Here is a 27,509-nt window from a genome sequence, read left to right as displayed (position 1 = left end):
CAGATTAAAACTACAGTGAGATACTGTTTTATATCCTCCAGGATGCCTAAGCTTATTTATTTATTTTTTTAATGTTTGTTTATTTTTGAGAGAGAGAGAGAGAGCGCGAGCGAGCATGAATGGGGGAGGGGCGGGGAGAGAGGGAGACACAGAATCCAAAGTAGGCTCCAGGCTCTGAGCTGTCAGCACAGAGCCTGATGCGGGGCTCGAACTCACAAACTATGACAGCGTGACCTGAGCCGAAGGTAGACGCTTAACCAACTGAGCCACCCAGGCACCCCTGGATGCATAAATTTAAAGAAACAACCAACACAGCTTTTGAGTATGTGGACACTTTGGAAGCCTTCTATACCACTGATAGTATTATAAATATTATTCAGCAGTCAAAAGGAATGAAGTAGCTGACACATGCTACGACATGGGTGAACCTTGAGAAAATAATGGTACGTGAAAGCCAGTTACCAAAAGTCACACATTCTATGTTCCATTATATGAATTGCCTGAAATAGGCAAATTCATAGAGACAGAAAGTAGCGCAGTGCTTCTCGCCAAAGGGCTAGGTGAAGAAATAGGGAGTAATTGCTGATAGGTTTAGTTTCTTTTTGGGGTGATGAGAATGTTTTGGAGCTAAATAGTGGTGATGGTTGCCCAACTATAACTATAATAAAAACCACTAAATTAATTGTATGTTTTAAAAGGGTAAATTTTATGTGAATTGTATCTTGATAAAGCTGTTGCTAAAAAGAATAAATGAAGAGGTCTGACAGAGGAAAAAAAACCTGTTTTCATTTTGTACATTTTCATTTCCATTTTCTCACAATGATCTTGTTTGAAAATAAGGTGAGGTAAGATACTGATTTTAATTTTCTTTTTTCATAGCACTATTGCACGAATTCAGTTTCGTCTGCCTGATGGTTCTTCTTTTACAAATCAGTTCCCTTCTGATGCTCCTCTAGAAGAAGCAAGGCAGTTTGCTGCCCAGGTAAATTTATGTCTTGTCTTGAGTTGTAGTAAAGGTAGATGAATAGGTTATTAAAATGTAGGAGGGGAAAATCTCCACATCTGATTTGTAGAGTGTGAATAAGTCATGATTTATCCCCAGGAGGGAAGCACCCCCAAGCCGCAGAGGGGCTTCCATCATGTATTAGTGCCATATAAGAAAAGCATATCTGTTGCACAGAAGTAGGGATTTGCTGATATGGTACGCTTTGGAAACTTTTCTCACTGCTTCATACACTCAGCTGGAGGAATGAAAAGCAAATGATTTTCCAAAGGTCTAATCTGAGGGAGTTGTTTCCTGTAAAAAGATGCAATTTTTCTTCCTCTCTCTCCACATTCTCTGCAGGTCGCTTTGGGGCTTGCCGTTTTCCTGCAAAGGCCAGGCCTAAAGATCAGTAATCTTTATTTGGTTATAAGTATCTTCTTCAGGAATTTACTTCCAGAATGTGGCCTTACTCAAAAGCTGAAAGAGTGTGAAATTACATTTCTTAGAAAATGAGATATGAGTAATTTCAAATTACAGTTGACCCTTGAACAGTGTATTAAGGGGTGTCAGCTCCCTGCACAGTCAGATCCACATGTAATTTCCAATTCTGTGAAAACTGAACTACTCATAGCCTACTGTTGACCAGAATCCTTACCAATAGCAGTTGATGAACACATTTTGTTGTTGTTTTGTTTTGTTTAGAGAGCGAGAGCATGTGAGTGAGGGTGAAGGGTAAAGGGAGAGAGAGAAAATTGTAAGCAGGTTCCACACTTAGTGCAGAGCCTGACACAGGGCTTGATCCCACGACCCTGGGATCATGACCTGAGCCAAAATCAAGAGTTGGATGCTCAACTGACTGAGCCACCCTGGTGCCCCATATTTTTTATCATATGTATTCTTTACTGTTTTCTTACAATAAAGTTAGCTAGAGAAAGGAAAATGTTAAGAAAATCATAAGGAGGAAAGCATACATTTACAGTTCTGTATTGTAAAAATCCTTGAATAGGTGGGCCCACACAGTTCAAACCCATGTTGTTCAAGGTTCAACTGTAGTTTTTATTCTCTGATTGAGCCCTTATTCAAAATGGATTTTAGGCATCAGATGTCCTTCAGGTTCTAGGCTTATCATATATCCCGCTGTTTGTCTCATGTATCTTTTTAAGGTCAAAATTAGGGTTCAGATCTTTCCCTTAGACCACCTCTCCCCATTTAGTCTGCTGTCTCACTTACAGATCCTGAGAGGATACCTAAAAGCTGTCTGCCTTCCTCCACTGTGGAGCTGGGCTGTGCAGTATAAAAACATTTTTAAGAAGTCTTTTTCCTTAAGCTTAAATTGGAAGCAACCCCCAATAGTTCTTTTATTCTTTTACCTTGGAGCTTCACTTGGGCCCTCACAAAAGGGAGTGCTTACTCCTGGTCTGAGTCTTAACCACCTCTGTCACAGGTAAGTAAAGAGGAAGCCACATGAGAAAAAAAAGTCTTTACATCAGTCCTATTAGAAATTTGTCTCAGTACAGTAACCTAATTTTATATTTTTGCATGACCTCATGTTAAGAGTGACAACAGCGAGAGGTACGTATATGATGACCTCTAGTAAAAAAAAAAAAAAAAAGACAAACATAAGTGTTAGTCTCTTTCTTTGGAATCTTCTAGGGAGAGAGATTTTACAAGTACAGATTTTACAAGTAGAGGTGACTTAAAATTATGAAGGTGATTGCAGTGCTGCCCAGCGTAGGTTCCTGGTTCTGGGAATGTATGTGTAGCATGAATTGACTATAGACCATTTACTTTTTGAGATAAGGAAGAGGTGAAACTCATGTTCTGTATATGAGGGAAGTTCCGGACTATTCCAAATTTTTAATAGGGAATGCAGATGTATATTGGAGAGAGTAATAGAAGTTTGCCAAAGTATAGTGAAAACTAATGGCAAACTGCAGCAGTATTTATTTAAAAAAAAAATTTTTTTTAACGTTTTTATTTCTTTTTGAGACAGAGAGAGACAGAACATGAACGGGGGAGGGGCAGAGAGAGAGGGAGACACAGAATCGGAAGCAGGCTCCAGGCTCTGAGCCATCAGCCCAGAGCCCGACGCGGGGCTCGAACTCACGGTCCGCAAGATCGTGACCTGAGCCGAAGTCGGACGTTTAACCGACTGAGCCACCCAGGCGCCCCAAACTGCAGCAGTATTTAAAAGAGATATATAATTGTCCATTTTTATTCACTTTATTTAGGTGGGTTTTTTTTAAGTTTATTTATTTTTAAATGTTTGTTTTTTGGCAGAGTGAACAAGGTCATGAGTGGGGAAGGGGCAGAGAGAGAGGGAGACACAAGCAGGATCCACACTGTCAGCTCAGAGCCCAATGATGGGCTTGAACCCATGAACCATGAGATTGTGACCTGAGCCGAAATCAAGTCAGAAGCTTAACTGACTGAGCCACCCAGGTGCCGCTATTTATTTATTTTGAGAGAGAGAGAGAGAGAGCAGGCACACATAGGCAGTTGGGGGAGGGACAAAGAATCCCAAGCAGGCACCAAGCCACCAGCGCGGAACCTGATGCAGGGCTGAACTCAAGAGCTGCGAGATCGTGACCTGAGCTAAAATCAAGAATTGGACACTTAACCAACCAACTGAGCCACCCAGGCACCCCTATTTTAGGAACTATATTCTTGCTATTTTGTGGTCATTTTTGAGTTGTAAAAGCTTTTAGGTACTATTAGGATTTGCTGGCTTTCAGCTACTTGTTAAAGCACAAAGTTTTTATAAAGTTTTTTTGAGTTTACATTTGAATGAACTTTAAAATTAAGGTAATTTGAATTATAGCAGTCATTTTGGATGCATATGGCTATGTAATATCTTACTTTAAAAGGGCACCTTTGTAAGGTTTTAAATTTATTGTTATGTTACAGACTGTCGGCAACACTTACGGTAATTTTTCACTAGCAACTATGTTTCCCAGGAGGGAATTTACCAAAGAAGATTATAAAAAGAAATTACTGGATTTGGAACTTGCCCCAAGTGCTTCAGTGGTACTGTTGCCAGTATGTATATACATACATATTTTTTCTATCTTTAAATCCCATTTGTCCTACTTTTGATCATTTCTTATAATTAGCAGAAGGGAACATGAAAGATGTACTATGGATAATTAAATTCACATTATCCAAAAATGTTAGGTCAATTTATTGTTCTGTTAACCTGTGCATTTTATATTTGTATTGCTAGTGAGACACTAAATAAATAAATTTTAGTTTTCAACTTTTTCTCATCTGTTTTCATGTATATAAATGAAATGACCAGTAGGAGAAGAAAATGCAGCGTATCTGTCTAATGAATAGAGTTAGTGGTGCTTTTTTTTTAAGTTTATTTAAGTAATCTCTGCACCCAATATAGAGCCCAAAGTCATGACCCCAAGATCAAGAGTCACTCCTCTGACTGAGCCAGCCAGGCGCCCCAGATTTAGTGTCTTTTATTTATGTATGATTTGGCTGTTTACCAAGTTTTTTAAAAAAGATTTTATTTTGACATAAAAATAACATGAATTTTTTAAACATATAAATCACATTTGATCCTCATAACAGTGTTTTAATCTCTGATGAAGCAAAGAGGCTCAGAAAGTTCTTTTTTTAATTTTTAAAAAATGTTTCTTTTCAGAGAGAGAGGGAGGGACAAAGAGGGAGGGAGAGAGAGAGAGGGAGGGAGGGAGGGAGGGAAAGAGAGAGAGAGAGAGAGAGAGAGAGAATATCCCAAGCAGGCTCCATGCTGTCAGCGCAGAGCTGGAGGTGGGGCTCGATCCCATGAACCATGAGATCATGATCTGAGCGGAAATCAAGAGTCAGATGCCCAACCAGCTGAGCCACCCAGGCACCCCGAGACTCAGAAAGTTTAAATGATTTTGCCAAGGCATCCCCTAAGTGCCAGAGATGGTATGAGAGCCTGGGTCTTCTATATTTTGATTAGGATAGTTTTGCTGGTTCTGAACCAGAACTCCACACCTAAAACAACCTTCCAGTAATCAGGATTTATTGTATTCACTGAGGTTTTGTTGAAGCCTTTTCCTCTTTTTTTAATCATCAAGGAAGACTTTTCCTTCCAAAGTTGTTAATTTCATTACAAAGTTTAGTTCTTATAAAAATAATTGCTTCAAGAACTACTTTCTAGTTTCACTGTAGTGATTACTCCTTTAAAAAACAGCTCTTGGAGTTCCCAGTAGTTTATATAAAATATACACTTGAAAAACAGCAGAAGATAGTAATTTTACCTGTTTACAGTAAACTAAAATCAATGAGACTTTCCTTTTCCAGATAAAGATTCATCTAGAACCTTGAGTGTGACATGATGGGGCTCATGTAGCCTTTATTGAGATTGATTCATTAATTTTTAGGCAGGAAGACCAACTACATCCATGGTACATTCTTCCAGTGGAGACTTTTGGACGTTGTTGGGGACAGTCCTTTACCCATTCCTTGCCATCTGGAGATTGATTAGCAACTTCTTATTTAGTAACCCTCCTGCACAGACTTCTGTGAGAGCGGCGGCATCGGAACCCTCAAACCTTGCTTCATCTAGCAACTCAGAGAAAAGGTATCTGTGTTTACCCCGTTTGCTAAATGTGTTAGTAATGCCCAGTACCTTATTCAAAATGAACACTTTTGTTATGGGTAATCGGCCATCTTTCTACTTAGAGAAAAAACCCTAAATGTTCTGAAGTTTTACTCTGTCATCTTTCCTGGGAAGCTCACTACCTGAGTTTCTCAGCTGTATTTCTTTCTTTTTTTTTTTTTTTTTTTTGTATATAATTTATTGTCAAATTGGTTTCCGTACAACACCCAATGCTCATCCCAACAGGTGCCCTCCTCAATGCCCATCACCCACTTTCCCCTCCCCTCCCCTCCCCCTCCCCATCATCCCTCAGTTTGTTCTTAGTATTTAAGAGTCTCTTATGGTTTGCCTCCTTCCCTCTCTGTAACTTCCCCCCTCCCTTCCCTTCCCCCATGGTCTTCTGTTAAGTTTCTCAGGATCCACATATGAGTGAAAACATACAGGATCTGTCTTTCTCTTCTTGACTTATTTCACTTAGCTTAATACTCTCTGGTTCCATCCACATTGCTGCAAATGGCCAGATTTCATTCTTCCTCATTACCAAGTAGTATTCCATTGTATATATAAACTACATCTTCTTTATCCATTCGTCAGTTGATGGACATTTAGGCTCTTTCCATAGTTTGGCTATTGTTGAAAGTGCTGCTATAAACATTGGAGTACAAGTGCCCCTATACATCAGCACTCCTATATCCTTTGGGTAAATTCCTAGCAGTGCTATTGCTGGGTCATAGGGTAGATCTATTTTTAATTTTTTGAGGAACCTCCACACTTTTCCAGAGCGGCTGCACCAGTTTGCGTTCCCACCAATAGTACAAGAGGGTTTCCGTTTCTCCACATCCTCTCTGGCATCTGTGGTCTCCTGATTTGTTCATTTTAGCCACTCTGACTGTCAGCTGTCTTTCTAAAACCTACTCCACCGAAATCAATTCCACCTCTGTTGGTTTTAGTATTTCATTTATTCAGTTCCTTTTTTTTTTTTTTTTTTTTTTTTTTTTTTTTTGAGAGAGAAAGAGAGACAGCACGAACGGGGAAGGGGCAGAGGGGGAGAGAATCTAAATAGGCTCCATACCCAACACAGAGCCCAATGCAGGGTTCATTCTCACCACCACGAAATCATGACCTGAGCCAAAATCAAGAGTTGGAAGCTTAACTGACTGAGCCACTCTGGTGCTCCTCATACATTGTTTTTTTAGAGGTGTCATTGTGCTTCAGATAATTTTAAGCCCTGGTGGTTCTTTCATCTGCTCCCTGTCTTCTCTGGGTCATTCAGAGAAAAATCAAACTGAGGAAATGATATTCACTTGAAAACAGTCACTTCTTCAGAGAATTATTTTCAACTAGTCCCTTAACCAAGAGGCCTTACTTTTTATTGCTGAAGGCCAGGGTTAGAATGGTAATTCTAACCACTAATGGTTTTAGCTTATATCTCTGTTAAAGATTCTGCATATTTGAGTATGGAAACCAATTTGACAATAAATTTCATATATTGGAAAAAAAAAAAAGAAAAAGAAAAAAAAAGATTCTGCATATTTGAAACGGGTTAACAGGAAATATTTTCCTAGAAGTTGGGATTATAGCTTTTCTAGTAAGTTATAGCATGATTTATTATAATTACTATCTCTTGTTCTTAAACACTATACTGTTAAGCCATTAGTAGGCATTATAGCAAATGCGCCAATGCTCTGTAATTAGTAATGAAAATCCTTGCCTCTGTGTGCCATCAGTAAGGAGAATCCTTAGTCTTATGTCCTGTTGACTCTCTAGATGAAGATTTATGTAAATACTGACATTGGGCTGATTCAGCCTTTATCTTAGTTTCTGTTATAACTATTAGAAAGACCAGTTATATCCTTAATACATCACTCAAATGCGGATACCAGGAAGTCCTTCTCTAGACTGGGAACAGCATTCAGACTAGGTCTTATTAGTCCTGACTTTTAGAACTCTTACTGAGCAATGGGTAGAACCATTTAATCCTGAATTACTATTATGTAGCACAGCTTGCTGTGTGGGCTTTTATTTTTGTTCTTTAAAATTATTTTTTCAGCTCCCATGGACTTTCCTTAAAATACAGCTGCCTGTACTAATGGAAGTTTAAAGGAAACAGTTTTGTATTACTGTTGTTTTCACTTTCATTTTGCCTTCTCTTTTGTCCCTCTTACATTAGGGAACCAGTCAGAAAAAGAGTGCTGGAGAAACGGGGAGAAGATTTTAAAAAGGAGGGGAAGATCTACAGATTGAGGACTCAAGATGATGGTGAAGATGAAAACAACACTTGGAATGGAAACTCTACTCAACAGATGTAGTGTGACAAGTACTGTATGTGCAATAATCATTGTTTCTCTTATGATTTAATTCAACTAAAATTCTACTGGAGAAGTGGACTGCTTTTTCCTTTTCCAACTGGTCTATAAAGTGTCTCTCTATCCCTGCTTAGTGGGTTAAAGTTGTTTAACTCCTCAGACAAGTCAGGAAATCAAATAACTGTCCTTGCGTATGGTAACCAACTGCTAGAAGCCTAAAAGAATCAAAAGGTCTGCCACAGCCTCCCTTTATCAGCTTTCTTACTCAGTATTTCATATACCCATTAGCCCTGTGCTGTCAGATGATGCGTTTTGTTTAAAGCTGTTTTGCTCCAGAACTTCTAAGTCCACACCAAGTAACTGGTATGTCACTGAGTAATTTGACTCTGGGTCAGAACATTTTAACTAGTCAATCAGATGATAATTTATGTTTAATTTTTCTCTTTTTGCTCATCAGCTGCAAGCAAAATCTTGTAGTTTTTAATCTTAAACACTGAATAAAAAAATCTTTTCCAAAAATCGAAATGATTTTAGTTTTGCTTTAAGTTTTGGTATCTTAGCATCTTTTTGTCATATAGGGATCTCTTGAGGTCACGTGTGTGTTTTTCCCTCCAGTACTGCCCTGGAGCTAAGTCGGGAAAGTAGCTGTGACCACCCTACTTTAATTATCAGTGAAGGAAGAAATTTTCTGATAAATGTTGATGCCGTGTTAGTGTCCATCCTGTCAGTGAGGCATCATGTTGTTTGCCTAATGTTACCTTCCATGTTCTCATCAGATGCAAAACAGCTCTTAAATTACAACTAGTCTCTCACCTTTATTGCGAAGTTTTGCTCTGGACAAATTTCACAGATCTAAAGTACCTCTGTAGGACAAGAAGTGTGGAATAAAGATAGGCCTTTTCCTCATTTTTTTTTTTTTTTTAAGTTTATTTATTTTGAGAGAGAATGAGCATGATTAGGGGAGTGGCAGAGAGAAAGAGAGAGGATCCCCAACAGGCTCTGTGGTGTCATCACAGACACCCCACATGAGGCTCCATCCAACAAACCATGAGATCATGACCTGAGCTGAAATTGAGAGGTCCAGCTGAGCCAACCACCCAGGCACCCCTCATTTAGTTATTCTTAAGAATTTTTTAAAATATTTGTTTACGTTTATTTGAGAGTAAGTGTACACACAAGTGAGTGGGGGAGTAGCAGAGAGAGGGAGACAGAGAATTCCCAAGCAGACACAGGCTCCATTCTATCAATGCAGAGCCTGACATGGGAGCTTGAACCCATGAACTGTGAGAACATGACCTGAGCCAAAATCAAGAGGTGGAAGTTCAACCGAAATGAGCCACACAGGCACCCCTGGTTATTCTTAAGAATTTTAAAGAGATTCTTTTTTTGTTTGTTTGTTTAATGTTTATTTTTGAGGGAGAGAGTGAGCTGGGGAGGGGTGGAAAGAGGGAGACGCAGCATCCAAAGCAGGCTCCAGGCTCCAAGCTGTCAGTACAGAGCCTGACAGGGGGCTCAAACTCACGAACTGCAAGATTATGACCTGAGCCAACGTTGGACACTTAACCGACTGAGCCACCGAGGCGCCCCAGAATTTTAAAGAGATTCTTAACCTGACTTATATGATACTTCTTCCCTATGTTTTTGGTATTAGAGAGCACTAAATTCATGATATTTGAAAAAGAGAGTAAACTTGACAGTTCTTTTTTTAACCTTCCATTTTTAGACTAGAAGATAGTGCTTTTGAGTGAAGATACAGACTGACTTAATTTTGTAATGGGAGGAAGAAATATTCATAGAAAATTTTGTTTTTTACCTATGAAATACAGTGAGTTGTAAAAATGGTAATACTGTTGTTGTCAAGGAAACAGCCAGGCGGTCATGTTGGGAAGAATGAAGACTGGTTATACACTTTCTGGAAAACATCGGCAACCTTAAATGTTTCAAATTCCTTGATCAGTTTTTCTAAGGAATGATCATAAATGTAGACAAAGTTTAGGTAGAAACATACTCATTAAGTCTTATACCAACTAAATGCCTTGTGCAGAAATAATTAACTTTTGATAAGGATAAATGGTACAATATTTATCAATTCAGTGTAACATCTGTATAGTGATTGAGTACCTGTTATGTGTTAGGAGAAAACAGCAGAATACAGAGTTGTAGGTATGTTGTGATCTCAGCTTTGAAATAGACAGTACATGTATTAACATAATGTAAAGAAAACAGCCAAACATTAACAATAGTAGGAGTGTTCTATGTGCTTTTAATTTCTTTTGCACCCTAGTAGGTTTTCATGATTTTCTGATTTTCTGCAATGATCGTATTACTTGCATAATTTAAAAAGTGAGTTTGGAAAAAGAAAAATTTCCAGTAAGCATCCCATTGGAGTAAAGGTTTGTAATCTTAATATATAGCAATACGTGATTTTAAAAAACCAAAATCTTTCAAATGGGTGTGACCCTGCTAGTAACTATTAGAAATATACTTGTAGAAACTTGGAGTATCTCAGGTCAGTTTGCCTTGAAAAAAGTTCAATATAGATCTCAGAGAAACACATAAAAGAATAGTTCATTACCTTTGAGTAGGAGGATCCCTCCTCAGTTTTATATTTTAAAAAGTGTATTTGGTAAAAAAATTCAAAACAGTATATAGAAGGCTGTAAGATGAAAATGTATTATCTTTCCTTGCATCTTACCCCCAGTCCTATTCCCCAGAGGTAAGCTCTAGTCACATTTTGTAATCTACAGAAAAACTTTATGCATATACAAGCAAATAATGTGATCTTTATTTTGTAACAATATTATATGTTCTGTATCTTGCTCCTTTACTTACACAGTCTTGAAGATCTTTTCCCTGTCAACACATAACTACCTCGTTCTCATTATTAATGGCTGCGTAGCAGCTTACTTATAAATTTATGCTAACTTAACCATCCATTTTCTGGTGGCATCCATTGGTTATTACAGGGTTTTGTTTTTGTTTTTCTATTAGAAATATTGCTATAGTGAGCATCTTTGGGACAGTATCTGTCTTCTTAGCTGTGAAAATATATCTGTAGGATATGTTTGGATAATTGAGTCATTGAGTGTTTGCAGTTTTGAATTATAAGTGATGCTGCCAGATTGCCTCCTTTAAAGGCTGTTGGAATTTAGCCTCCCACCAGCAGTGACTGAGAATGTTGATTTCCCCACATTCTTACCAACACTGTTACGCTTTTTTATCTTTATCCATGGTAGATGAAAAATTATATGCATTGTGTTGATCACAAATGAGGTGGAACATCTTTTAATATTGGTTACTTCAATTTTCTGAGAAATGCCTGTATTTGCCAATTTTTATTTTTTCATCTTCATTGATTTTTAAAAATTCCGTGTATATAAGGAAAAATAGCCCTTTGTCTAGCATATGCTATAAATATTATTCCCTCTTTTATCTTTTGACGAGTATGTTGGTTGTTAAGTTTTTGCCACAATATTCATGTGATCAGATTTATCGGTGTTTTTCTTGATGGTTTCTGGGTCCTGAGTCTTGCTTATCAATACCTTTCTTTAAAAATTAATTTTAAAAAAATCACCTAGCTGTCCTAGTATTCTCCTAGCCTTCCCTGTGGCTAACATCCTCAGGAGCTAACCTCTTGACCCCACCACCATTTATGAACTACTCCCATTTCCCCCCCTAATGTGGCATGCCATCTTTGTCATGTACTTTATGCTCACATGTAGTTGGTTTATTATATACTCTCTTCTTTTGTTGCTCTTTTCTTTTCTCCCTCTGCTACCAAGCTGTTTTTGACAACTAACTTCATAATGTTTTGGTATTCTTTTTTTCCCCAGATTATTCTGGCTCTTTGTACATTTTTTGTCCCCAAAAAAGTAACACTGAATTTAAGATTTAGATATAATTGGCCACTTATAATACTGACTCTTTCTGCCTAAGAAGTATTTCTAATATCAGTTTTAGAACCGTCTTTACCCTCGGAGAAAAATGCTTGTATACCACAAATTGTCAGGTTGGGGCCCCTGGCAGTGAAACATTGGATAGGAATTTTCTACGGATACACCAAATTCAGGGAAAGAATGCCTACAAGAAACAAAATTTCAGGTATGATTATTTATTTATTTATTTATTTATTTAAAGTAGACCCCACCCCACATGTGGGGCTCAACTCATGACCCTGAGATCAAGAGTTGCATGCTCTACCGACCGAGCCAGCCAGGCCATCCCGTGATCACTTTTTTAAATCTAGTTGAAAACCACACTTTATTTTTAAATAGCATTCTCCAAGATATCTAGAAAGAATGTATAGACCAAATAGGTTTTAAAGTATTCTATACTGAGATTATCTTATTATTATTAGCATATTTGAGGGGAACTGATAAAGACCACATCTTCTTGTACTCCCACCACTACTCTGGGTGTGTTTTGTAAATAAACACACAAAAGGATCAGGTGTGCTTTCTATGCCTGATCTCCAAAATGTGCTTGCTAGAGACAGTGAGACATGGTCCTTTATCCTCAAGAAGCTGAGAGTAGAGAAATATGCATCTCCAGCATAACATGGACTAGCTGTAATAGGGGGTATTTACAAGCCAAGTAAAGGGAGAAGTGTTTTGGGGATTCAGGGAAGCTGTGCTGAGGGAAAAATGCATTATTTGCACTGAGACTTGAAGGCATTTCAGGAGAAAGGGCATCCTAGGGAGAAGAATGCTATTTGCAAATACACAAAGGAAGATGAGCTAGTCAAGGATTTACACGAGGTTCAGAATTATCACAGATTGAGAGAGGAAGAAAGGAAACAGGCTAAGTGAACCGAGGGCAGATCACCTGGGCCTTGTAAGCCATACTTGGGTCCTTAGAAGTCGTCCTGGACAGGGGAGAGACAGGAAAGACAAAAAGGTGGCTATGATGGGGATAAAGGATCATTCAGAGGTCATCTTTTTTTGTATGTTAGGGTCTCTGCCAATGGAATATATAATGTAAGCAGAAAGCCTTGATCTAGTGGAAAAGCTTAGAAACCCCAGAGAGCTTGTGTGACTGCATACCTTCTGTGGAACCTCCCCTCTCAAGGAGAAGCAGCCATAGGACCTAGGACACAGCTCACAGTACCATTTTTCTTTTCTGAGCAACACAAGGTATGAGGCTGAGAGGGAGTCTGAAGACAGGTCAGGAGATGACCTTGCAGTCCATCTGCACAGTGGAGTTGATTTCTTGTTTAAAGGACTGCTCTAGTTTTTACTCATATTTCCACCTTTAAAGTTTCTGAACCTTAAAACAGCCCAGTTAAATTAAGTGGCTCACAGACCCACCAGATGAGTTCAGTGCCTGCACCTCTGCATGGCTCAGGGTCTTCAATACCTTAATGAATTCCTGATCCTGGGACAGGATGCAGATATTTCCATTTTCATTAGGGACTGGAGAGCCTTCAAGATTAGTCTCCAACAGTGCAGAAGGCCTTCATGAAGAAGTCTGCTATGGGCAGAAGATCCTAAGGAGTTTTGTGGGCAGCGAAGGCATACAAACTAGATTTGTTTTGCAGAACTGGAGTAGGTGGGAACTCATGGGTCAGAATGCAGAAAGAGTGTTCAATTCCTGTTGGCCTGGTTGTGTTTTCCCTTGCTTGGAGCGCTTACAGTACTTGTATGACAGAAATGTCACACAGCAGACGCCAAGAATCACAAGAGAAAAGAGTACATACAAAGCTGTTTGGGCTTCCGTCACACCTAGTGTTAACCCCAGGAACTGAACTTCCTCCTCCTGCATGGGGCTGACGGTAGGTCCAGCATCTAGGAGAGGACAACAAAGGGCAGATGATGTAGTCATCAGATCAGTGTTAACCTTTATTAAGCACAAGCTAGATCCTTGGAATAGATAAGTCACACAGGTGTCCAGAGTGAGCACATTGCTGAGGTGATGGGATGCGTCCCTTTCACTGAGTTACTGAACCTCTGAATGAAGTAGTTGTATTTTTTAAAAATCTGTGAACAATTAAAATGGATACTTATCTCTTTCTTTTCTGTAGTAATTTATGCTTTTTCAGTCATCAAATATTGGGCCTCTACATCATGCCAGGCACTGTTTGCAGTCATTGTATTAGATTCTCCTGTCAACCTGGTGGCATGTGCCTCGTTTCTTACCTAAGGTCTTGACACAGTTAGTGGTAGGGCTGGGACAAGAATCTAGACCTGCTCTTCCCAGACCAGGGCCTACTTTCTAGGTAACATTAACCCTGAGTTCCTTTGTTCCATCCTAAGAATGTCTGAAGCATTAAAAAAAAAAAAAAAAATACTGGTCGAATGAATGAGGGGAATGGAAAGGCAGAGAGGAGGGTAGAAGAAAATAGACCAAAAAGCCCCACTAACCCTCTGGCTTTAGTCCCTCCCCGAGCCACATCTTACCTTCTGGCTGGAGACAAGGGTGTGGCCCCGCTGCAGGGTTAGGGAAGCCGTTGCACCGGACTATAGAGGCGAAGAGCTTGGCTGATGCTTTTGGGATCCTTGGCAGAGAAGGGTCCATGTAGTTCACAAAATGCAGACCAAACCTCTCTGCGAAGCCTGTGGCCCACTCAAAATTGTCCATCACACTCCAAACCGTGTATCCTCGAAGGTCCACCTTATCCTGCACAGTTGCTTAAATGCAGAGGCCACAGCATGAGCTTCCTTCCCTTTGTCTTACAGGACACCATTCCGCCCAGCCTACAAAAGCCATGCCTGCCCACGACTCGCCCACAGTCCCCACTTGCAGGTGCAGGTCCTCTGTGGATGGACCTACAGAGCCATCAGCATGTTTCCAGAAAGGCTCAGCCCTGAACGGAAGTCAGGAACATGGGTAGACTACATTAATCCTGCTGAGTCCTCTGTGATCCTCTCTGTCTCTGCATGTGGGGATACCAGTCTTGGGCAGTGCCTTAGAGTGTTAATACTTCTTCCTAAAGAAAGTAAGTGGCTCTTGGAAAAGATTTTCACTGGAATAGGACTTTCTGTTTGTTTCTACTGCTGCAGTGCTCAGTGTCTTTGACTCAGGGTTAGATAGTCCCTTGTCCTAGTCCCATCCCAGGTGGTTCTGTTGAGCTGAGGGTCTCAAACTTCTGCTTGGGGAACAGACCCGACAGACACCCCGCCCGCCCCCAGCCTACTCCTCCTAGCCCCTGCCCTCATCAGAGCGCTGCTGTTCAGGGACGATCCAGCAGGGAAATGACCCTGGCCAGGAATTCAGGCCTCACTGTATCTGGCTACTGGGTTTGCTTGCTGAGCTTAAATCTAGGAAGGAAAAGACTCGGAGTGTAGCCTCAGAGAAAAGTTTAAACCCAGCAGGAGTGAGAAGCTGCCTGTCATGACAGGGTCTCATGAGTGCAGTACTCCTCTCACTGCAGACGTTAGCACGTGTTTCCAACAGTGAAAGGTGCACATGGAGGAAGGGATAGGCCTTCCCTACCTTTGAGCGCCTCATTGATGTAACTGCGGAGGTAGGAGATCCTTAGAGTGTCATTGAGGTCAGTTTCTCCACGTTGAGACACTCCATTCTCTGTTACGTAAATTAGGGGGTTGTTGTACTCCTCCTTTATCCAGTTCAGTATCTTCCTAAAGCCAAAAGGTGTCACCTTCAACCAGAAGGAGCCAGAGTCTGGCCAAGAACGATCTGTGATGGAGGCAACTCCTCTATAGGTTCAAACATGAGAGATTCGGTGTCAGTTTGTAAATCCCAAGAGGCCTTTGGCACAAAACACAAAACAAGATTTATACTAAGAAAAGCCTTAGGTTTAGTCTAGACTTGAAAATCATAACTAAACCTAGAATAGTCAAATTGCCTCATATTCTCCTAGTTGTACTGCTCAATGCCCGTGTGGCTTTGACAGGCCATGTCGGCTCTGTTTCCACCTGTTCAGAGAATGGTCTCTACTCATGGACTAGACCCTCTGTAGGCGCTCTGTTAATAGACCATACTTCACAACAGATGTGAAAGGTCTCTGGGGTTCCCTGATCACAATCTCCAGTGGGATGTGAATGCTGTGTCAGGAGAGAGAATGGGCTCCCCTGAGTCAACTACATCTAGTCAACACCACAGGTGTGGCCACAAGCACCAACTGTGTGTGTGATGTGACAACAGGGAGCAGACAGGCTGGGACCTGCTTCCGATGCCCAAGACCCTGCCTCTTTTCAGTGATGAGCCAGGTGAGGGCAACAGATTGTGCTAAAGGAGCATTTGCTGGGGGAAACACAGAAACTTGAACGTCTCCAGAGTCATACATTTCAAATAAGGACCAATTATTTGGATCTTCGTGTCCAAATCCTTCAGAAAAAAAACACAAAAACATAGTCTTAATCAGTAACTGAATTTATCTTGCTCAGCCAAACTGGACCCGGGACATTTCATCCTGGGTCAAGTGCAAGGCCTGATGAGGCAGCAAGAGTCCAATGGGTGCTCAGACAGGGACCAGCAGGGGAGTGTTCTCAGCCCCCTCAGCAAGAGACTCTGGGGGTTGCAGGATGCAGTGGGGCTGTAGCTGTTTGTTTTCAAAGAACCTGGATGGATTCACAGCTGATGGAAACATGCTTGTTATAAAAGGAATAAAATAGGGGCACCTGGCTGGCTCAGTTGGTGGAATTTGCAACTCTTGATCTCAGGGTTATGGGTTCGAGCCCCATGTTGGGTGGATATTAAAAATAAAATCTTTAAAAAAAAAAAAAAAAAAAGGAACAAAAGAGTATATACATATAATCCTGGCTTTTGGTAATATATTTTTGTGCATAAATACTACCAAACTATATATTACTCATGGTTTATAATATATATACTTACATATTATATTTATAAAGAGAAAAAGAGGTCATATACCTCTACACATACACCTCTCCTTGCTTTCTAATGTTTCCACTGTGACTGTATAAGGCAAAAATAACCCTTTTGACCTTTACCCCGAAAAGGGAAAAAAACAACACCTTACTATTATTTTGACTTAAATACATCTGGCAAGGGAAACAAACTTGACAATAGAAGCAAACCAAGGGAAAGAAAATCGCAAAATCTTGAAAACGTTTGAAAGAAACTCCAAGCATGTCTGTCTCCATGGGAAGCACCCTGGAGATCCTAGCTGGTATTACTAGCAGACTGACAAGTTTCATTAAGTATCACAGGAGTGGACTCCTCTTTAAACCCCAGGGTGTATGGCACCAGGAGGCGGCTTTCTGAGGCTGTGCAGTAAGAGCTGGGCAAAGGGGCACCTGCTGTCGTCTCCAAAGATAGTTCTCTGTGCCCTGTTGGCCAACTTACCTGTCTGCATCAAAGGAAGAGATCCAAGAGGCATAGTCAAGGTTGTAGGCCAGGACAGTGGTGTAGTGATTGAATCCAAAAAAGTCATAAGTGCCATTGATCTTCCTCTTCTCACTTTCCGTGAACTCTGGGAGCCTGGTGGGAAGGAGACATTGAGAGTGTGGGGCTCGAGCATCATGCTTTGGGAAGAGAACGTCCTGGGGGAGGGTTGGGGGAGCACTCTGAACTACAGGCCTGGTGGTGACGAGGGGGGCAGCTGTTCAGGAGCAAGGAGAGGTCCTTCCAGCCGCTGCTGAAAGCACCTGAGGCTCCTCCCTCCAGACCATAAACCTGCAAGACCCTCCTCTTCCTGTTGGCCAAATGAAAATACGCATGACCGGGGCACCTGGGTGGCTCAGTCGGTTGAGCATTTGACTTTCAGCTCAGGTCATGATTTCACAGTTCATGAGTTCAAGCACTGCATCAGGCTCTGTGCTGTCAGCAGAGATCCTCTGTCCCCTTCTGTCTCTGCCCATACCCTATTTGTGCTCTTTCTCAAAAAAACAAAAAACAAACAACTACCAGTGACCATTTTACAAACCTTCCTTTCAGGGTCAACCCCCTCTCCCCCATGGACATTATGTACATACATGTACACATACATGGATACATTTTAATTTACTTCAGAAATTAACATGCAACTTTGATATTTACCATCTGAGATAAAATACCATCTAAGATACTTACTATCTTTGAAATCAAGAACATGTCTGAGATAACACCCCTTGAGACTAATCCTTGATGTTCTCAAGGTTATAGTATCTTTTGTAATTTGTGTTTCCATAATCTGCCCTGAGTTTCTCTGTTGTTTTTGTTATGGTTTGTTTAGGCATGCCTCTTTTCTCCAAAGTCCATCCTTATTAGCAGGGGAAATATTTTTTAAAATTTATTGAACTTTTGAGAGTTAGACTTTTATGCTCACATGATTTTACTTTTTTTTTTTTTTTTTTTTTTTAACATCTGGTGGAGCATTTTCCACACGTACTGTAGGTACTCAGAGACTTTTTACAAGATGTGACTAACATGCATTTGGGTGCAGCACCGATAGATTCCTCTCAGCCGAATCTGATTACTTACGTGCTCTGACAGGGTAACACTGGGGCTGCTAATTTAGGATGCTAGCTTAGAGATGACCCTTCTTGGGCACCTGACACTTTCATCCTAAGATTTGTGCTACCCTGTTAACCTAGTAGATCAAAACCTTCCCTCCCTGGGGTTTCTGAAACACTGGGAGAAAATTAAAGCCCAAATCCCTCACCCCCCTCACTCTCTTGCCCAGGAGCCAGTAGTGACTCCTTAGGGTTTGTGGCATCAGCGCTGAGCCCCTGTGTCTGGCCTCTAGGCCCTCTGTTCTGTGGCCTTGCCCCCCACCCCCACTGCCACTGGGGCCAGTCCCCCCAACTCTCAGCTGCAGGTACCCCACTCATTCCCTCTGGGCCAGTTCTCACACCCTTCCCCTCGGATGGAATGCCCTTTGCTCTCCCACACGCTATTCATTGTTGAGGCCCAGCTTAACTGATGTCCCCCCTTGTCCACAAAGTCTCCTTATCCTACTCGGCCTGCCCAATCTCCTCTTCTGAGTTTTCTTTGCATGAAGAAATTAGGGAAGAGAACTCCTTGGAGTGGTCAAGTCACCGTCTTCCCAGCTGGCGTGTCGGCAGCTTGAGGAGCCAGACTGAGAAGCCTCTCCTCACGTGGACCTTGCTGGGCCTGACCCTGACCTGGGCACACAGTAAGTGCCCAGCAGAATCGTGTTGATGGACTGGAGGGCTGACCTGCTTGTTACAGACCAGAGTTGGCAGATCAGACCTTTAGTCACAGCCTGCTCAGCAGGCTTGCCCCCACCAGGGCAGGAGTGCATTGTGTGGATGGGGACTGGGTTGTGTAACCTGCACAGCTGGGCTACATAAGGGAAAGATGAACAGGCTAGGTTAGGAATTCATGCTTCTTGAATTGCTTTTAGCCTCCCCTGCTCACGGTCACATGAGTTCCCTTGGAGTTTGAGGGTACATTCCCATAAAGCCAGGTCACTCCGTTCCTCTCCACACACACCTCTAATCCCAGCCAGATGACTCTCAAACCCAGAGGGTGGGCCCTGGAGTCAGCCTGGTTTCAAATCCTGACTCCATCACTTCAATAGCTGGGTAATCTTGCTATGATCTTTGTGCCTCAGTTTATTCCTCCTTAAATAGGACTAAGAGCGCCAACAGAAGGATAAATGTTAGGTGTTGATGTTGCTCTTACTCCCTTGACAGAGGAGTGGTCCAGAAGTAGCACATCTTTAGTGCAACCATCGCAACCTACTGGCCAAGTGACAAAAAGCACATGCCTGGCCATCACCCACTGCTGCTCACATTCACTGGTAAGGTGATGATCTAGTAAACAGAGAAATTCATCCTTGCAGTGAGGGAGAGGGTAGCTAAGCAGTGGGGGCCCCTGGGACACATTTCCTGGCTGTTCTGCAGAATAATAATCACATCTACCTTTTGTCAAACACGTAGCAAAGCCCTGTCCTTGGCTGAAAGCTTCACATACACGATCGTGTTCGGTCTTGCCAGCAATCAGGGAAACTTAGAGATACAGTAGCTCTCTGACCCCAACAGCCACACTCTCAACACTGAGCTGCCCACCTGGAGCCTCAGTTCAGCATCCCAGACCAGACTTCCTCCTGACCCTTCCCCGGCTGAGCATGTGAGCACCAGGACCTACCGAGACTTGCTGAGGCCTGCGGCCAAGCTCCTGTCACGGATCCGTGTCTTCATCACCTCGTTGTAATCGCCATTCTTGAAAATAGGATGTGCAAACCAGCCTCCCATGAACTGTAGGTGGGGTTGGGGTGACAGCCTGGCATTAATGGGGTGTGGGGGGCACACCTGGAGACAGCAGCTTCCCTGCCCATAAGTCACTGACCTTGGAACCACCCTTCTATCTCCCCAATGCCCAGTCTTAAACCCGCATCTCCTCTGTGGCTGCATGCACGTTCCAGCTTAAATGGAACACATCTTCTCACTTGCTACAGCCCCTTTGGGGGCAGGGCCGCATTCTCAACCCCTGCAGCTCGAAGGGCGACGCACTTCACTTAGCACTGCCTCAGGACTCAATAGATGCTGCCTGCCTGCCTGCCCTTAGCAAGTTGCTACAGAAGACCAGGAGAGACCAGAAGCCTCCAGGCTGTGGATGTCCTCTTACCGCAAATCAGGTCCTTCCCCATCATCCTGCCTAAGGATCAACCAGAACTTTCTGGGGAGGGCTGAAATTCAAGGCTTTCTTGGCTGCCCAAGGCAAAGGATGATTCTTCATGAGCTTTGGATTCACAGTCAATCCAACTTTTGGGGAACTTTTCAACCTATTTTCTTGAATGGGGTCTAGGTCATCCTTACCCTCAGGGAGGATACGGCACACAAATGCTATGATGCTGGGGTCCTGAGAGGCTTCTTTGACCTTTCCCCATCTCCCCCTCACCTGCTGGTTGATGCCTGAAATGTGGGGTGAGGGCAGGCTTCCATTCTCAGAGAGGAGGCTTTGGAACACACACACCCTGGCAAAAGAGGCTTCGCACACTCTAGGTAACAAGCCGTTCCTTTCCGTGGAAACTGATTTTACTATGGTGTGTGTGTATCATGGTCCTGGGCTGCATCACAGTTCACCGACACGCGGCTCAATCTAATGAGATTAGAGCTTAGTATTTCCTGAGGTTCGGGGTTTTGATTTCAGAAAAAATGATTGCTTTAATTTACCAGTTTTGTGACTCTAAAATGAGGGATGCATTAATTTTGTTCCAAGACTTTTTCCCCAGCTGACTAACAAATGGGAAAATTAAGCTCATATTTGCATTCATTAATTTGATCTCTATTACCAAGTTCTCTTGTGAAAAGTCTGGCAAACCAAGACCCATATTGCCCCCTCAGAATACTGCAGTCTGCAGGCTCCTCTACAGAGCTAAAAAGTGGGGACCAGGGGCGCCTGGGTGGCTCAGTTGGCTAAGCGTCCAACTTCGGCTCGGGTCATGATCTTGCGGTCCGTGGGTTCGAGCCCCGCGTTGGGTTCTGTGCTGACAGCTCAGAGCCTGGAGCCTGTTTCGGATTCTGTGTCTCCCTCTTTCTCTGACCCTCTCCTGTTCATGCTCTCTCTCTCTCTGTCTCAAAAAAATAAATAAACGTTAAAAAATTAAAAAAAAAAAAGTGGGGACCAGTGTGGAGAGAGAGAGAGCCTTGTTTTTGATGCTGAAACATGGGAGAGGGTGCTTTCTAATCTTGTCAGAGACACTAGCAGGAACCAAGGAAAAGCTGTGCCCTGACAAATGTTATTCTTTTCTCTCATGTCAGGGGCTCACACTGAAATAAGGATGGTCCACTGCTTACAAGTGACTCTCCTTCCTAGGAGCAAAATCTCATGACCAAAGGTGCATGTCCTTATGTTAAAATTCAGAATTGGAAGATCAGGGGCACTAATGAGTTTCACACCCTACTCAAGGAATTCTTAGGCCAAGTAAATAACATTAAATGGTGACACCTAGAGGTGAAGTGTGACATTGCAGCCCTGCTCTATCAGCTACTACAGTCAAACCAGAGATTGAAGAGCTGGCATTTCTGTTAGTTACCTTCAAGCCAGTGTTGCATGCAGCAAGGACGTGTAAAAATCATTTTTAAGACTTAAAAGAAAACTCAATCCCAAAGAACTTTGATCACAGCAAACCTATGATATGGATAGGTCATCTCTACTTCATACATGAGGAAACTAAGGTATAAAAATGGCTAAGTGATCTTCTCAAGTTCACAAAATAAGGTAACAGCAAAACAGGGTCCTCAACCTAAATCTTTGTTTTGTAATCCAATTCTATTTCTATTAGCTCACGACAGGAGGGAAAAACAGGCGAGAGTAATAACAATGACCAAAGGAAAAACAGACCTGAACGTATCTCCTGGCTGCCTCCACATCCTCCTGGTTGGAAGGGTCTCTGGGCTCAGCCCAGTCACTGTTGATGGTAATGGAAATCACACCACCTTGACTGGCACGGTACACATCATTGTACAGATGCCAGGCCTCAGCATGAGCCTTTATTAGGTTGTGGCCAACAACGTAGGGGGCAGTGCCAGGCCTAAAGGAGATTCCTGGAAACACATACATGGATGTCAATGAAGAATGAACATGGCCAAGAATATCACTCTCTGCCTATAGACGGCCTCTATGTTTGGGGGAGTGTAGGTCTGGGTGTCAGGAGGAAGGAAATTCAAATCCTGGCTTCACTTCTTACTTGCTGGCTGTGTAACTTTGGGTAATTCAGTCTTTCAGGCTCCTTCTTGGCAAAGTGAGCACTAGAGAGTTCTTGTAAGAAGGAAATGAGGTCGTGTATGTGAAGCACCAAGCAGCACTGTGTCTGGTGAGCAGACACTTGGTAAATGTTGGTTTCTATAAGTCTCCCCCAGAGAGTGGCTCCTATGTCCCAAACTACCCAGCAAAGTATGTGCCTTGGGAGTTGACATCCTGGCGGATGGGGAACTAGAGTGGAAGGAGCATTGGACAATGTAGCTGATGGAAGCAGATGACAGATTCCTTGGGAGCGAATGCTGTGAGAAAGGTCACCTCTCACGTGTTGAAGAAAGTTGAAGGAATGGTAAACCAAAGCACCAACCAAGGATCAAGGGGAGATAAATGTGGTAACGATTTGTGGCACTTTTCAGCTTTTACATGTGATCCCAAGGAATTGCATAAACACAAATTTATTTTCTTAAGCTCAGAACTAAAGAAAAGGTAAACTGGATGGTTCTAAAGGTACAAGGACAGGTCCACAATCCCTTATTCGAAACCCTTAGGGTCCATATGGTTTGGAAGTACAAGATTTTTGTGTCTTAGAAAAGTAATAAGTTGCCTATAACATGTTTACACATCACCCTAGCAGGGCCCAGGAGAGCGCTCTGTAATCAAGGAGCCAAATGTGTCTGTAGCAGAAATGTTGACACTAAGTGGGATAATGCCCATGAGCAGCCTTATATTGGTTCAAGTGAGGATGAGCTCACATCAGCCAAATCAATTCTTGGAAACTTTTGGATTTTGAAGTTGCAGAAAACACACTGTGGACCTGTACAGCCTGATAACTAGTCCTTCCCTACACCGATTAGACCATGTCCCTGATCTCGGGAAGCTTCCCATCTGAGGCAAGTCAAAAAAAAAAGCACAAAGAAATGAAGCTATTTGGAGAGTACTGAGATGTAAAATCCATATTTAGCAAAAAGTGGTGTCAGAAGGGGAAACCTGCTGCCTGTCAGGCAGCCTTGAACAAGAGGCAGCGATTGTAAAGCACCGCCACAGGGCTTTCTTGGCCTCCTCTTCCAGTGCCTCCGGGATTTCAAGTCTTGGTGAGACTAAGAACACCACACTCCAAAGAGCTGACAAGTTGAGCCTAGAACCTTTACCTGGAGCTGATGTCCCGTAGCCATAGCCCTGGTTAGCGATGACAAAGGGCTCATTCAGAGTGATCCAAAACTTCACCTTGTCTCCCAGCCTCTGGAAGAGCACGTCTGCATACTCTTTAAACCGCTGCACGATGGTGTCATTCTCCCAGCCTCCAACGTCCTGGAGTGCCTGGGGCAGGTCCCAGTGGTAAATGGTCACCTGTGCAAAAGCAAGACTGGCAGTTCCATCAACCTACTTTCATGGGAAATCACTGGTGCTGTTGTGCACCAGCACAAATGCCAATAAAGTGGAGAATGAATGAAAACATGAAATAGCTCACAGGTTCTTTTGGGGGGGGGGCAGCTGTGTTGAAGTATGAGACTCCCATCTGGATCAGAGAAGCCTGGGTGTGAGTCCTGGCTCTGCCACCTACCAGCTCTGTGACCTTGGGCTCAGGCAATAAGACCTGCATGTCATGGAATCACTGTGAGGCCTATGTCATGTGGCCACTGGCCTGGCCACTCTTCAGCGTTGCTCTGGTTGCAGTCAGGAATCAGAAACGCTGCTGCTTCAGAATCAGCCTGAATAGACTGTACTAAGCGAGGCTCTGAGGCTCCAGGAGGATGAAAGCATTTCACTTATAATGGGATACCCCCCATGAACTTCATCCGGTGTATCTGGAAGTTCTTCCTGTGGAGCTGGGAACACTTTGCTGGAGATGGGCCTCCGGGCCATGTCCTTGTGGCCTTTGTTGTTCCCTGGCCTTCCCCTTGATGCCCTCACACACCCCATCTTGGCTAAGCCAGATGTCCACTGTCTTCAGTCTGCGCTGGGCCACTAACCATCTTTAGCCCAGACCCAGTCTCTCCCTTTGGCATGCCCTTCCCCTGCCCACCCATCCATCCACATTCTCCTCTCTATTCAGGATCCACACCTCCCTGAAGCTTTCCATGCCCAGCGCTTTTCCTTTCTTCAGTGTCTCCATGCCTGCAAGGGCTATATGATTGTTTGAGCTTGAGTTACATGCTCTCTGATGTAGTTCTGAATCGTGTGTAGTGAAGTTCATTGTCCTTTCAGGGCAGCCACCTGGCCATTTTCTCTCTCAGCATTCATGGTAGTAAGTGTTAGGTGGCTGGTTAGCTCCAACAATGTTAGCAGTATGAGGGAAAAAGTCCAGATAGTACTTTATTTGGAGGGGAAAAAAAAGTGGTAATGTGGAGATCATGTTCTGGCTGCAGTATGTAATCCCAGCCAGTACAGCAGAGGAAACACACAGCTTCATAGAAGAGCACCCTCCAGCACTTTATCACATAGGGCCCAGGTGAAGAGGAGACACGTTCTTAGGCTCCCAAGTAAAATTTAAAAATTTTGGTGACAGCAAAGTCAGCTCTCAAGTGAGCTTCTGTATTATTACTCATAATAACTCCTGCTGGGGGGCCTGGGTGGCTCAGTCGGTTGTGTGTCTGACTTAGCTCAGGTCATGATCTCATGGTTTGTGAGTCCGAGCCCTACATCAGGCTCTTCTGTCAGTGCAGAACCTACTTCAGATCCTCTGTCCCCCTTTCTCTCTGCCCCTCCCCTGCTCATGCACTCTCTCTCTCAAAAATAATAAGTGAGAACATTAAAAAAAGTAACTCCTGGCTGCAAAACACATGCACTTTTGCCCCAGCAATTCTGCTCCTAGGACCACAGCCTACAGATAAACTTACACCCACCCAAAATTATGTATGCCTATGGTTACTCATTGCACCATTGGTTAAGATGGCAAATATTGGAAACATCACAGGGAAGAGTGTTAATTAACAGAAAAGTAATTCAAGAAGTAAGATATAAACAATTCCACATAACTTTTTTTTTAAAAAGAATAAATAGGGAAGCTACATATGGTTGAGGAAATATGTGTAAAAAATACTGTGAAGGGGGGCGCCTGGGTGGCTCAGTCGGTTAAGCGTCCGACTTCGGCTCAGGTCATGTTCTCATGGTCCGTGGGTTCGAGCCCCGCGTCAGGCTCTGTGCTGACAGCTCAGAGCCTGGAGCCTGTTTCAGATTCTGTGTCTCCCTCTTTCTCTGACCCTCCCCTGTTCATGCTCTGTCTCTGTCTCAAAAATAAATAAATGTTAAAAAAAAAAATACTGTGAAGGGCTCAGTTGGTTAAGCATTCCACTCTTGATCTTAGCTCAGGTCTTGATCTCAGGGTCATGAGCTCAACCCTGATGTTGGGGTCCACAGTGGGCATGAAGCCTATTTAAAAAAAAGGGGGGTACCCAGGTGGCTAAGTCAATTGAGCGTCTGACTCTTGATTTCAGTTCAGGTCATGATCTCACGGTTCGTGGGATTGAGCCCTGTATTGGGCTCTACACTGACAGTGGGGAGCCTGCTTGGGATTTTCTCTCTCCCTCTCTCTGTCCCTCCCCTCATCTCTCTCTCTCTCTCTCAAAATAAATAAACATTTTTTAAAAAGAAATAAATACAATTAATTAAAAGCAAGCACCAAACTGCATGTACGTGACCGTTAGGAAAAAAGAGGGGAAAGGATCAAACACGCACACATGTATAGGTCTCCTGACTGGCCTCTGCAAAAGGCAGACATGAGAACCTAGCAAACTTGACTGCCTGTAAGGAGGGGAACTGGATGGCTTGGGGTCAGAGACTGAAGGTAAATCTTCACTGTGGACTCTTAATGCTTTTTAAATTCTGCATCATGTGAATTTATTGATAGTTCAAAAACTGAATCTAAAAAACAGCATTTTGTTTACACAGTAAAGAGCTCCCTGGCCCAGCTGGCTCCCCCATGTGGACTTGACCAATGCCCTGGCTGGGGCCCAACCTCACCTGGGGCTTGATGTTGGCAGCCAGCAGCGCGTCAATGAGCCGCACGTAGTAGTTGAGGCCTGCTTCATTGATATATTTTGTGGTTCCATCCGGGAGGATACGAGACCAGGAGATGGAGAAGCGATAGTGGGAGACAGCCAAGTTCTGCAGGGCAACCACGTCCTCAGCAATCTTGTGATAACTGTCACAGGCCACATCTCCGGTGTCATCATTTCCAACCTTCAGCGGTGTGTGAGAAAATGTGTCCCAAATACTGAGTCCTTTGCCATCTGCTCTCCATGCACCTTCGATCTCAAGATGACAAGACATGGTCAAATTAAGTCATGCAGTCTAGCCTTCACAAGTTCCTTTCTGTCAGTGGGGGAGCTGCAAGTCAGGACCCATGTCAGTGTCACTTCCTCTGGGAACCTTCTCTGGCCACCCTCTGATTTTTGGACTCCTAGAGCTTTCTGTACACACTTTGTGTCCATCCTGGCAGCGTCACGCTGCATCTCACAGTTACGGGATTGCTGACTGACTTCCCATAAGACTCTGAGGCCCAGGCACCGTGACTTTCATCTTGGTGTCCCAGCACTTAATGTAGCAGTGTCTGGTATATGGCAGCTGTGCACTAAAAGTCTGAATGAACAATCGCATGTCTCCAGCCCCAACCACAGTCAAACAAATACCACTGGTGTCAGCTGCGGAGGCAGAATTTCAAATCAGGACCTGGGTCACAGTTTCTGTGCCTCCTTCTTCTCCCCCTGCCCTCCCCCCGCCCCCCACCTTATAGGGAAAGTGACCATAAGCCACTAAGCAAATGCCTACTTACAGGCTTAGGTAGTATGATAGGTACAAGTTCTGTAATTTACTTCTTTTTAGTGTTTATTTATTTATGAGAGAGAGAGCACAAGGGGAGGAGCAGAGAGAAAGAGGGAGACACAGAATCTGAAACAGGCTCCAGGCTCTGAGCTGTTAGCACAGAGCCCAACGCAGGGCTTGAACTCATGAATTGTGAGATCGTGACCTGAGCCAAAGTCGGACGCTTAACATACTGAGCCACCCAGGTGCCCCTGTAATTTACTTTAAAGCAATATAGCACATACAC

General features: G+C 43.0%; 2 protein-coding genes across 3 annotated transcripts in view; one reads left to right on the top strand and one right to left on the bottom strand.

Annotated features, from left to right (window-relative positions):
- The window catches only part of UBXN4 (UBX domain protein 4), a 44,144-nt gene extending 35,728 nt beyond the window's left edge, over nt 1-8,416 (top strand). For both annotated transcript variants that reach the window (XM_019454789.2, XM_053909226.1), the window contains exons 10-13: nt 880-982; nt 3,893-4,024; nt 5,368-5,567; nt 7,756-8,416. In XM_019454789.2, coding sequence (XP_019310334.1) covers nt 880-982; nt 3,893-4,024; nt 5,368-5,567; nt 7,756-7,894 — 574 coding nt within the window. In that variant the 3' untranslated portion in view covers nt 7,895-8,416. The remainder of the gene's footprint in view (nt 1-879; nt 983-3,892; nt 4,025-5,367; nt 5,568-7,755) is intronic.
- Nucleotides 8,417-12,359: 3,943 nt separating this feature from the next.
- The window catches only part of LCT (lactase), a 51,715-nt gene continuing 36,565 nt past the window's right edge, over nt 12,360-27,509 (bottom strand). Inside the window, exons 10-17 of the mRNA XM_019454804.2 lie at nt 26,423-26,713; nt 23,611-23,809; nt 22,106-22,308; nt 19,907-20,016; nt 17,159-17,293; nt 15,323-15,546; nt 14,287-14,517; nt 12,360-13,674 (exon numbers count right to left, since the gene is read on the bottom strand). Coding sequence (XP_019310349.2) covers nt 13,454-13,674; nt 14,287-14,517; nt 15,323-15,546; nt 17,159-17,293; nt 19,907-20,016; nt 22,106-22,308; nt 23,611-23,809; nt 26,423-26,713 — 1,614 coding nt within the window. The 3' untranslated portion in view covers nt 12,360-13,453. The remainder of the gene's footprint in view (nt 13,675-14,286; nt 14,518-15,322; nt 15,547-17,158; nt 17,294-19,906; nt 20,017-22,105; nt 22,309-23,610; nt 23,810-26,422; nt 26,714-27,509) is intronic.

Source organism: Panthera pardus, unplaced genomic scaffold (genome assembly GCF_024362965.1).
Source record: "Panthera pardus isolate Hobbes unplaced genomic scaffold, ASM2436296v1 HiC_scaffold_10, whole genome shotgun sequence".
In the NCBI taxonomy this organism is placed as follows: Eukaryota; Metazoa; Chordata; class Mammalia; order Carnivora; family Felidae; genus Panthera; species Panthera pardus.
Note: the sequence above shows the minus strand (reverse complement) of the source record. Positions and strands in the feature narration are given on the sequence as shown.